This window comes from Chlorella variabilis (assembly GCF_000147415.1).
Source record: "Chlorella variabilis unplaced genomic scaffold CHLNCscaffold_3, whole genome shotgun sequence".
NCBI lineage: Eukaryota > Viridiplantae > Chlorophyta > Trebouxiophyceae > Chlorellales > Chlorellaceae > Chlorella > Chlorella variabilis.
The window spans coordinates 2317642-2328671 of record NW_005435085.1 but is presented as its reverse complement, the minus strand read 5'-3'; the positions used below and the strand labels follow the sequence as shown (position 1 = coordinate 2328671).

At 68.4% G+C, this 11030-nt stretch overlaps 4 protein-coding genes across 4 annotated transcripts in view; all 4 read left to right on the top strand.

Moving 5' to 3' along the window:
• Positions 1-1323, top strand: part of CHLNCDRAFT_140942 (hypothetical protein) — a gene marked incomplete at both ends in the record, with an annotated part of 1473 nt that extends 150 nt beyond the window's left edge. Inside the window, 4 exons of the mRNA XM_005850987.1 lie at positions 46-119; positions 282-380; positions 548-1070; positions 1312-1323. Coding sequence (XP_005851049.1) covers positions 46-119; positions 282-380; positions 548-1070; positions 1312-1323 — 708 coding nt within the window. The remainder of the gene's footprint in view (positions 1-45; positions 120-281; positions 381-547; positions 1071-1311) is intronic.
• Positions 1324-1414: 91 nt separating this feature from the next.
• CHLNCDRAFT_140941 (expressed protein) lies at positions 1415-2734 on the top strand (the record flags this gene model as incomplete). Its single annotated transcript, XM_005850986.1, has 4 exons — positions 1415-1448; positions 1861-2263; positions 2436-2517; positions 2693-2734. 4 exons carry the CDS (start codon positions 1415-1417, stop codon positions 2732-2734), a joined length of 561 nt encoding a protein of 186 aa, XP_005851048.1.
• A 1104-nt stretch (positions 2735-3838) lies between these two features.
• Positions 3839-4688, top strand: CHLNCDRAFT_140940 (hypothetical protein; the record flags this gene model as incomplete). Its single annotated transcript, XM_005850985.1, has 4 exons — positions 3839-3966; positions 4148-4217; positions 4373-4429; positions 4608-4688. The coding sequence occupies 4 exons, from the start codon at positions 3839-3841 to the stop codon at positions 4686-4688; spliced, it is 336 nt and encodes a 111-aa protein (XP_005851047.1).
• A 794-nt stretch (positions 4689-5482) lies between these two features.
• CHLNCDRAFT_140939 (hypothetical protein) lies at positions 5483-8643 on the top strand (the record flags this gene model as incomplete). The annotated part of the gene is made up of 6 exons (XM_005850984.1): positions 5483-5746; positions 5855-6645; positions 6822-7324; positions 7497-8019; positions 8173-8376; positions 8559-8643. 6 exons carry the CDS (start codon positions 5483-5485, stop codon positions 8641-8643), a joined length of 2370 nt encoding a protein of 789 aa, XP_005851046.1.
• Between the last annotated feature and the right edge of the window lie 2387 nt (positions 8644-11030).

The following is an 11030-nucleotide window of genomic DNA, read 5'->3' as shown; positions in this document are numbered from 1 at the left end:
CCCCCCACCCCCCATCCCCACCCCATCCACCCCCTCGTTTTGCAGGCATGCTCGCAGTGCACGGCTGGGTCTGCATCGCTGCAGAAGGTGTCAGGAGGGGGCCTGGCGTGTGGCAAAGCGTAAGCCGTAAGCCGCTGGCTTGCGGCAGCATGCGCATGCGTGCATGCCTGGCTGCCGTTTGGCGCTGCGGCGCCTCCTCCAGCCGCTTCACTGTGCTGGCATGCAGCGCTGAGGCGACGCTTCGCTGCCCTCCCTGTGCCACCCCGCGCCCTGCGCTGCAGCTGCAACTTGCCAGGCTGCCTCACGTGCTCCGACTCCGTCACCTGCGCCAAGTGCGCTGAGGGCTTCCACGCCGTCAACGCAGGCGCCAAGTGCAAGCTGTGAGAGCCAGCTGGGGCCCCGCTCGCCTGCCTTGGCCTGCCTCTTGACGGCGCCTCTTGGCTCTTGGCCACAGGGCATGCCCTGACCGGGGCGCACCCAAGAGCGAGTGCCTGCCCTGACCGCCGCCTCTCCCTGCCCTGCACCTCCCCTGCACCCCTCGACGCAGCCCCGACTGCACCTGGACGCTCAACCGCACCTCCACGCCGCCGCTCCCCGACGGCGGCTTCCGCGCGTCAGGCGCCGGCTGCCGGGCCGGCTTCACAGACGTGGGCCTCGCCTTTGACCTTCCCTTCATCCGCGCCACGGGCTGCCCCGAGCCCACCAACCTCGCCCGCGACCCCAGCGGCCTGTGGCTGGCCTACGGCGGCGCCTGCTCCCAGGTTGTCCCGCCCCTGCCCAGCGGCTACCGCATCACGCCGCCCTGGAACGCGTCCGTCACCATCACCTCCCTCCTCATCACCAACTGGTCCCCGAACGCCACCCTGCCCTTCATCGTGCGCTTCACGACGCCCACCGGCGCCACGCTGGACGTAGTGGTGCCCCGGGGATCCGCCAAGGGCAAGGCCTGGAGCCTGCCTGCCCAGGGGCTCACCATACCCGCCGCCTCCCCTGACACCCCGCCGCTCACTCCCGGCTACACGGTGGAACTGTTGGCTTTCCCTAGGGACACCCCCAGCCGCACCGCCTGGGTGGGCCTCAGGGCCCTGCTGGGAGACGTCGCCAGGTGGGCAGCTGCCGGCAGCCGGCGCCGCATATCAACTCCGGGCACACCCCGGCCCTCCGCCAGCTGCTGCTGCGCCAGCCAGCCTGCTGCTGCCAAGGCCCTGCGGCTGCCTAGGCGCATTTACGAAGCTGGGGCAGCGCGGGGGCGACCGGTCAGGCAGCTGACGCGGCTGCGCCTGCTGTGCCCGCTCCCATTCCTGCCTGCAGGCCGCCATGTGAGTGGAGGCGCTCCCTCCAGCCGCCTGCTTGCCTTGAATTGCGCCCAGGCGGCCCTCCCAACCAGCGCAGCATTTGCGTTGTCGCTGGCAGCATGCACGCCGTGGCCTGGTTCCTGGGAGGTAAAGGTGGGGAAGAGCCTCCACAAGCTTCACTTCCCGGTTTTAACGTCTAGCTTTAGACCATTATTTGATCTGCCCGACGCGCCAAGTGCAGTACCCCCCACTAGTAGTGAATGGGTCCCGGGGAGGCCTGTGCCGAAGCCTTGGCGATTCTATTAGGCGTTCCCGAAGGAATTGGCTTGGATTGGCGCTGAGCCGGTCAGCTATGCCGCGTTTGTCCTCACAAAGTTTCGACATGGGAGGAATCGAACCTGTGCCCTCTCGGAGGGTTTAGACACTAGCTCCAGCGCCTTCAAAGAAGGCCTTTCTTAGCCGCGGCCTGAGGGAGGACCGCGATGCGCACCTGGCCTGGCTGGCTGCGCCCGCGCCCGTGGTAAGTGCCCGCCTTCCTCACGCTGCACTGCCCCTCCTGCCGCAGCCACGACCTGCGGCCCGACCGAGGAAGGCGTGACGCTGGACGGCGGCACGGCTGCGGGCTTCCCGTTTGCTGCCGCCAGCCTGGAAAGCTGCTGCGCGACGTGCAGGGCCAGCCCCGAGTGCGGCGCCTTCTCCTTTGTGGGCTTCAAGAACTTCCCCTCGGGCATCTGCAACATGAGGAAGGACGGCTGGGTGCGGGTGCCGGACCCTTTCGAGCGGCCAGACAACCTGCTGCCAACTTACTCGGTCGTGCTGAGCTCCACCCAGCCCAGCACCGTGGTGGACTTTGCCGCACGGCAGGGCGACGACCTGATGCTCAGATGCGGGTCTGGCACCATCCAGCAGGTCACGGGGGCAGACTACGGCACGTTCAGCGTCGAGGACTGCTGGGCAAGCGGCGTGACGTGAGTGCCAGACCCTGCCCCTGCGGCACGGGCTGGGTGGCTCGGGGTGGTGCACGCCCCCGGAACGCCGCCTGCCTGCTTGCCCTGCATGCTGTGTGGTGTGAAGAGGACCACAGCTACAGGCCGCATGCAGCTGAGTGCGGAGCTCTGTTTGATTCCCTCCCAATTGCAGGAAGCTGAACAGCACTTGTGCGGGCAAGGGCCTCACCACGTGCGGGCCCATCCCATGCAGCGCCGCAACCTTTGGAGAGCCGGTGAGTGCCAGCCGGCCAGCCTGGTGGGTGCATAGCCAGCCATGCACTGAAATCCAGAGCAGACCAGCGGTGTGGCCCGGGCAGTGCAGGCGCTGAACCTGCGCCGTGCGCATTCATCGTCATGCCGGGCAGCTGACGCCCACACCACGTGCTCTGCGCTGCCCCTTGCCTGCAGTGCGCGGAAGGGGGAAAACATTGCTACGTGCAATTCGAGTAAGCGCTTGCCCATGACTGCTGGTTTGCCGCAGTGTAGCATGCATGTAGCGGCAGCAGCTCTGGGCGGCGCATGCAGCCAGCACAGGTGCATGCTGGCATGCTGACACGTGGCGTGCTACTCTGCTGCAGATGTAGATAGCCCTTTGCTGTGATGCCTGGCAGGCCCAGCAGATGCCAGCGGCGGGATTTGTTCCAGACTTGCACTTCTATCGGACAGGATCAAAAGCAGCACCCGCTCATGTATCAAGAGCACCGCCTCAGCGGCAACACCACCTCCGGCTCGCAGGGCCGCATAGAGACTTTCTGGACTCCCGTTTATCACTTTTCTCCACAGCATTTCCTTGTACCCTACCTAGCTCCACGCCTCCCCTCAACACAATTCCACCATTCACTCCAACGCTGTTTACTCAATCCCATCCTGTTGTTTCCCTTCTTCTGACTGGTCAGATCAAGCGCACACTTTGCGGCGAGTAGTCCAGCCCGCAGTACATTGCAAACAAACTCTTTTGATCTAACCTGTTCAACCCTTTGGCCTCTCCCCTTCATCTTTCACAGAACAACGCGTCGTTGTAAGCCGCAACCGTTGCTGCTGCTGTCTGACACCGCTAAGCTTGCGTGGTAAGCGGCAGCTTGCGGCAGCATGCCTGCACGTGCTGCGTGCGTCCACCCGGGCGCGGCAGGAGGCAGGAGTGCCAAAGGCGGGTGCTGTCACAGTTGCCTCAAGGTGGGGCGGGCCGCCGCGGTACGTGCGCCGCCCACGTACCGCGGCGGTGGTGGCGGCAGCCACAAAGGGGCACGCAGACCACGGGTGGAAGGACAGCGAGCCAGGGCACTCCGGAATTCCACACGGTAGTGATTAGCAGAGCTCTGCGTTCTTCATTAGCGGCCCGTGTGAGCATCGGCCCGAGCAGCGCTGCGCCAAGTGCCCAGTGAGGTCGCGAAGCCCTTTTGGACGTGACACATGCTCCCCCGCTCCAGCCAGCTTGCCCAGCCATCGCCTGCCGTCGCCCGCTGCTGGCCCCGCGTCGCTGGCGCTGCTCCCACCATGTTTGACCATTGCACACGGCGTCGGCCCACTCTACTGGCTGTAGTTGCTAGCAACAGCATGGCACCCAAGCGCAAGGCCTCTGCCCCCAAGGAGGCTGCCGCAAAGAAGTCCAAGCAGGCTGCCGCGCCTGCCGCGCCTGCCACCGCTGCCGTGGCGCCTGGCGCGGTGGTGATAGAGCACTGCCGGTCCTGAGGCGTGTTCAAGAGGCGGTGGGTGCTCCGGGGCTGCTGGTTGGGGCTGCAGGGCGGGGCCATGCATTGCATGCGCCAGGGTCATGCAGGCTGGAGTGGTGCAGCTGCACGGCCTCGCACCGACTGTGCCCCACCCACCCACCGGCGAGAGCCCTGCCCTTGCCGCTTGCCGCAGGGCTGCCGAACTGGAGGGGATTGTGAAGGAGAGTGTACCTGGAGCTGTGTTTGTGATCAACCCTGACAAGGTGGGCCGCAGTGCCATTAGGCACCTGCGTATCCCTTGGTGGGTGGTGTATGTGTGCCGGCCTTCTCCTCCCCATCAGCAGCCGCATCCAGGCCCCAGCTGGTGCCAGCCCACGACCGCTGCCTCCCTCCTGGCCCCTTCCCGCGGCCCCTGCAGCCACGCAAGGGCACCTTTGAGGTGCGGCGCGAGGGAGTGGTGTATGAGTCGCTGCAGGTGCGCCTCCCTCCGCCTCTCTCCCCTCCTTCCGGCCGTGCTGGCTCCCAGCCGCGCCGGGCAGCCTGGGAGCTGTTGCGCTGCCTCCTTGCTTTCCTTACGGCTGCCTGACCGCCTTGGTCCATGCTCCTCGCCGCCCAGCCACCCCAGCCTCTACCTGCGCCCGCCTCTGCCGCAGGCGATGCCGCGGCCGTTTGCCAAGCTGCGCAACCTGGACCTGGAGGCCTTGGCGGCCAAGGTGGCTGCCGACCTGAAGTGAAGACCCGCGTCGGTCTGGGAGTTGAGGTGGCAAGCAGCGGGCCACCGCGCATGCGCCGCCTATGACGCACGGCCAGGGAAAGGCTCGCCGAGCCACCTGCCGTGCCGACCCGCGCCGCCGCCCCCGGCCCCGGCCTTTACCTTGGTTTTCATCCTGAGGAGAAGTGCGCCCTCCCAGCCCGCCCCGGCCCCGCAGCTGGCCCGCTTGCAGGGGCCGCGCGGCTGCGGAGGGTGGGGCCGCCGGCTGGCATGCGCTGTGTTTGTGTGGCCCCGCTGCTGCCCCCGCTGCCATCAATTCGTTGCTCTGGCATATTTCAGCCTTCGTGCTGTAAAAACGAACGAAGAATGAGAGCAATGAAGGATGACTGGAGATGTTCCCCGCCGGCGCCGCCAGGCGTGACAGAGATGCAGGACAGGAGGTAGCCTGTCGCAACTGGCGCAATCGCATGCATCTACCATTGCGTTTCTCAGTTACCCATGGCACAGGCGCTGGCTGGACCAACAGCGCCGACCAGAAACTTGGCGCAGAGCGGGCTTGCTTGCCGGAACACGCGAGGGCTGAGCTGCACGCATGCGCAGTCCGTCTGGAGCGCGGCAGCCGGCCCGCTCAGGTGGCGCCGCCGCCGCCGCTGCCGTCCACCCGCCGCCGCGGAGGCGGCAGACCGGAGCCCGGAGGGCCTAGCGCTTGGCGTGCAGCAGCAGCAGCAGCCCCCGCTTCCACAGACCCTCCTGCGGCCCATACAGCAGCACCCAGTGGCACTGACGGAGGAGGGGCTGGTCCCCAGCACAGCCAGCATGGAAGCGGTGCCGCCAGAGCTCCTGCCGCTGCTGGAGGCGGCGGTGGAGGCCTGCAGCCAGGCCCTGGGTGCCAGCCTGGTGGGAGTCTACCTGCGCGGCAGCCTGGCACAGCGCGGATGCTTCCTGCCGGGCGTTTCGGACGCAGATTTCGTGGTGGTGCACCTGGAGGAGCAGGCGCCAGGGGAGGCGGCGCCTGGAGCGGCGGCCCGCCTGCGGCGGTCGGCGGAGCAGCTGCGGGCCGACTTTCCACATGTCGCCAAGGTGGGGCTGGCTGGTTGTGCTGGCTCCATGCATCATGCCTGCTGTTCCTCCCTCTGCTGTGTGTCTCGAACGCTCACTGCTGACAGGCCTGCGGTTGCGCGATCGCAGGTGGAGCTCAAGGCGGCGCCGCTGCCACACAGATCCCCGCTGGCCGCTTTGTTCAGGCAGCAGCAGAAGCAGCAGCAGCAGCAGGGGCATGACGCTACCATCAGCGGCGTTTGCGGTAGCAAGCCAGGGCGGGGCGGCAGCATCGCTCCCTCGGCGCTGCACCACCATGCCAGCCTGGCCTTCCAGCTCAAGACCCAGGCGGTGTGCCTGCACGGCTGGGACCTGCCCCGCCTGCTGCCGGACGTCGCAGCCCTGCCGCAGCTGCACCTGCTGCCCACCCTGGTGCAAGAAGTGGAAGCCGCCGTGCGAGACGCCGCGCGGCCAGGCGCCGCCGCCCCCGGCAGCAGCGCGGACGCAGCCATCCGCGGCCTGCGGTGGGCGCTGAAGCGCTGCCTGCGGGCCGCGTTCGAGCTCTATTTGTGCTGCAGCAGCGGTGCCGGCAGCGCCGGCAGCAGCAGCAGCAGCAGCAGCAGCAGCAGCCCTGGCACTGTCACCACCACCACCAGCAGCCGGGTGTTCACTCGGGACCTCTATTGGTGCCTGGAGTATGCGGCGAGGCGCCACCCGGCCCTCCGGCCGCAGCTGGCCGCTGCGCTGCAGCTCTATGTGGAACTGGGCCCTGAGGGCAGCTTTGGAGGCCAGCAGATGCAGCAGGCTGGGCAGGCGCATCAGGAGGCGGAGCAGCAGGTGCAGCGGCAGCACCCGGAGCAGCGTGAGCCCCCGCCGCGGCAGCAGCGGCTGGAGGAGGCGGCAGCGCTGGCGGTGCAGCTGGCTGGGCGGATAGACCTGCTGTTCCTGCGGGGGATGCTGGCAGAGGAACCTGGCTGGCTGGCTCACCCTGGGAAGGCAGGCCTGCGGCGGCACACAATGCGGCGCCATCACCATCAGCAGCTGCAGCATCATCATCATCATCAGCAGCAGCAGCAGCAGCACACCAGCAGCTTGACGCCCTTGCACCCATCTCCAGCAGCACCAGCTCCACCACCAGCACCACCACCGCCAGGCAGGGCGCCGGTGGCACCGCCGGGAGCGGCGCCGCGCGGTGGCAGCGCCTGCGGGTGCGCCTGTGGGCGGCGACTGCCGGCGCCGGCATGGAGGCTGAGCTTGTGGGAGCGCCGCCGCCGCCGGTTGTTGCTGCTGCCGTGGCGGGCGAGCTGCTGACGCTGGACTGGTGGCAGGAGGCTGCTCGGCAGCAGGCAGCCGCCATCATTTGGGCGGCTGCAGCAGGACAGGAACAGGCGGTGGTACCGGATGAGGCGGGGTACTGCAGTGCAGGCACCGGCGGGCTGGCTGGCCTGGCGCCGCAGCCGGTCCTGCTCAAGGGCGCCGCCGCGCACTGGCCCGCGCTGCGGCGGTGGTCCCTGCGGTACCTCGTGGCAGCTGGGCTGGAGGGGCGGTCCCGCGTGGCCCCTTCCCTGCATTTTCCCTTCACGGAGCCCAGCCTGGCGGTGGTACTGGCGGGACAGCAAGGTGGGGCCGCTGCTCTTCGGCGCCGCTGCCTCCTTGTACCGCCCCGGGGCTGCTCTCTGCTCTGTGGTAACACTGCTGTGCGGTGCCACGCAGTACCGCCCGTTGTCGCCCATGCCTGACGCTGAAGCGCCGCCGCCCGCCGCCGCGCCGCCGCGTGCGCGCACCTGTGCAGGCGTGGCGGCCCTGCCCAGCTGCGTGGCGCGCATGGACGCTGCTGAGCTGGCGGCCCGTCTGCAGCGGCGCAACCCCTGCCGCCTGCCCCCGCTCGTGTACTGCGGGCAGGGCTGTGACCCTCTGGCCAGTCACATGATCATCAACCCAGCCGGCCTGACGAGCGAGCATCAGGCGGGCGCGCAGCGGCCGGCAGAAGCAGCGGCAGCGGTGGCGGGAGGAGCTGGCGGAGCATTTCAGGCGGTCCCTGAGTTTTATTACTTCCAGGCGAAGCTTCCGGCCAGCTTCCTGGCTGACACCGACCTGGCCAGCCCACCCTTTGCGCTGCCCCAGGGCCCGGCGACCGCGGGCCGGCCGGTCCCTGGGCCGGCACCACCGAGCACCGGCAGCGCCGAGCCGCCGCCGCCGCCGGGGGCTGGCCTGCGGATGACGCAGGCGGCGCGTGTGTGGGTGTCGCCCCAGGGAGCCGTCAGCCCCACACACTACGACCTCAGCCACTCCTTTCTGACCCAAGTCAAGGGCAGGTGGGCAGCTCGGCGGCCGCCTCCAGGCTTGCAGCATGTGCCAGGCCCCTTTCCTCCTGCTGCATCCCCACGCCGACGCGGCGGCCAGGTGGCGACGTGCGCCGCGCCCGCTGCGCCTGCTGCACGCGCTGAGCCCCGCCCTGCTCCCCGCAGGAAGCGCATGCTGTTCTGGAGCCCCGACCAGCTGGCCTGCCTCTACTGCTACCCCGATTCGCACCTGCTCCGCCGCCGCTCCCGCCTCAACATGCACGCCCCGCTGGCGGCGCAGCCGGGGGACAGCAGCTTCCCGCTGGCTGTGCGGGCCCGGGCGGTACAGGCGGTACTGGAGCCGGGAGACGTTGTCTTCTTCCCCAGCAGGTCAGCCGTCTGCGTGCTTTCTCTGGCTGTCCAGCCATACTCACGTGTAGAAAAGCGTGCCGCTACCAACACACTGCCGCCGCCTGGGACCCCTGCAAGCCACCTGAACATGTGACACGGCTGCCTCCAAACGATCCTGCTGCTCCAGCCCTCCCTCCCTTGGTCCTTCCCTGGCGCCACAGGTGGGCTCACTACACAGAGAGCCTCGACTTTTCGATGTCTGTGACCTGCCGCTTCGGCGGCGGTAGGCAAGGCAGCGAAGCATAAGCAGCAGCGGTGGCTGCCACGGTGGCAGAGGCACGGCGTTGTCGCCTGAGCGGCCCCTGGGCCTCTGCAGTGGGAGCTAGAGCTCCAGCCGCCAGCTGCCCCGCCTCCCTTTGCAGCTCATCCTTGCATGTGTGAGCATGCTGCTTTCACAGGAGCTTGGTGTGGGGCATGGTGGCAGCATTGGATCCAGTAGTGTCAAGGCAGTCCTTGCAAATAGGGAAGCATGGAAGAGCAGAGCAGGGAGGGCGCAGTGAGAAGCAAGCAAGCACAGAGAAACGAGGATGGGAAACAAAACTGGCAGCGCTGCGGTGGCGGGCGCTGCTGCCCATCACTCCAGCTGCGCCACTCCAATCTGGAGGCGGAAGCGCAGGCCGAACTGCGGCGCAGCGGCGGCGCAGCACAAGGGGGGTGTCAGAGGCCAAGGCAGGCGCGGCATCAGCTGGGGGAACAGCACCGCCCCGGCGCTCGGCATAGCGGTCGCAGCGCGGCTCAGCATGGGAAACAACAGCCGACCACAGTGTGCAGTCGGGGCTTTACGGCGCTCATAGAAACTGACCTTCCACTTGCGGTCTGTCCACTCTGATGCGGGAATGGTGCGCCCCGACACATTCTTGAGGGTGATGGCGATCTGGCTCTTCACCTGCGAGCAGAGCACAGCAGGCCAGCAGGCCGGCAGGGGTGGCAGGCAGGGGTTCGCAGGGGGCGACCACAGGAGGCACAGCGGTCGGTTGCCGCGCTCCGCCCAAGGACACAAGGCCGCCCACTGCACTCTGCAACCCAAGACGCACCGCCTCTTCAAAGCTAGATCAGAAGCAGCAAGCAAGCAAGCAGACTGGCAGGCAGGCACGCAAGCAAGCAGCAACAAGCAAGCCAGCCCCCCACCTTCTTGCCCTGGTCCTCCACGCCCGCTACCACGATCCCGGGGTTCACCGTGCGCCCGGGGGCGGGCATCTTGGCGTGGTTATGGGGCCCCAGGGACATGGTGCGCGAGTCGGTGGCGCCGTTGGCAAAGACGTGGTAGGCGTAGAAGGTCCTGGTGGCGCCTGCAGGGAGGCAGGCAGGCCGCAGGCGGCTGTGAGCAAGGCGCGGCATGGCTTCGGTGCATGGCGGCAGGCAAGCGGGGCAGCAGCGGGTGTGTGGTGTGGGGTGTGGCGTGCGGCGTTGCTGCCACGGCGTCGGTCGCGCGTGCGTTTCAAGGGGGCAGGGGCCCACGGGCTGGAGGCGCGGCGCAGGCAGAGGAGGCGCCTGCCCGCTTCCCACCCCTAGGGGCCCGCTCACCGGCCTTCCAGTCGGGTAGGGGCAGGGGCAGCGCCAAGACCTCAGAGTTGCGGGTGAGTGGCATGGCCTTGGCGCTAGGCCTGCACTTGGTGGGGCATTACAGGGCGGCAGCTCAATGCTGCTCACCCAGGCGGGTGAGCGGCAAGGTGGCGAGGGCTAGGCTGGTGCCAGCTGCTGGGCGTCGCATGCCAAAGCGAGGAGCGGGGAGTGCTCAGTAGCCACCAACGCCATGTGCCCCACGTCGACAGCTACACACACGCACAGCAGCCGCAGCAGAAGTAGCAGCGGCAGCGCTAGCTACCACCGCGAGCAGCAGAGCGCCAGGAGCAGCAGGAGCAGCCCGGGAGCGCACCTGGTGAGCAGGGTGCGCGCCTTTAGCTCCTTGGGCTTCAAGACGAGGCGGGACAGGCCGCCCCAGTTGAGGACGTTGCCGGCGCCCTGCATGGTCACGCGGGGGAGGGCAGGGGGTAGGGTGGGGTGGGGTGGGGAGCAGGAGGCAGGGAGCAGGGGATGGCCGCCACTGCAGGCTTCAGAAGGCTCTAGGAGGTACTGGGCAGGCAGGAGGCAGGCAGGAGGCAGGCAGGCAGACAGGCAGGCAGGCTCCCACGAGCGGGCAGCCGCAGGCGCCCGCAGCACAGCCCACGGCACGCCGCCAGCTCAGCGCCAGCTCAGCGCCGCCCACCTGCCAGCCCATCACTCCGAAGTAGTCCTGGGTCAGGCGCACCAGGGCTCTCAGGTTGGTGAACTTGCCTGCAGGAGGAGGTGTGTGTGTGTGGGTGCGCCAGCGGCAGCGTGTGGCCGGCACGGACGCCAGCCCCGCCAGCGGGCCCCGCCGGCGGGCCAGGCCTGCGCCTGCCCACCCGCCCACCACAAGCCACCCACCCTTGACGGCAGTCCAGCCCTTTGGGAAAGGCCCATTAAAGAGCGGCGCATGGAGGGTGAGCCCGTCGATCGTCGCTGGGCCGTCGTTCACCAGAAGGGAGAAGGCTGCCACTGCAACGGAGCAGGCCGGGAGCGGGCCAGTGGTGCGGGCAGCCAGGCAACTGCATCAGGCAGGCGCCAGCTGCACAAGCAGCAGCGGCCGGCGCGGCGTGCCGCGCCGCCCCCGC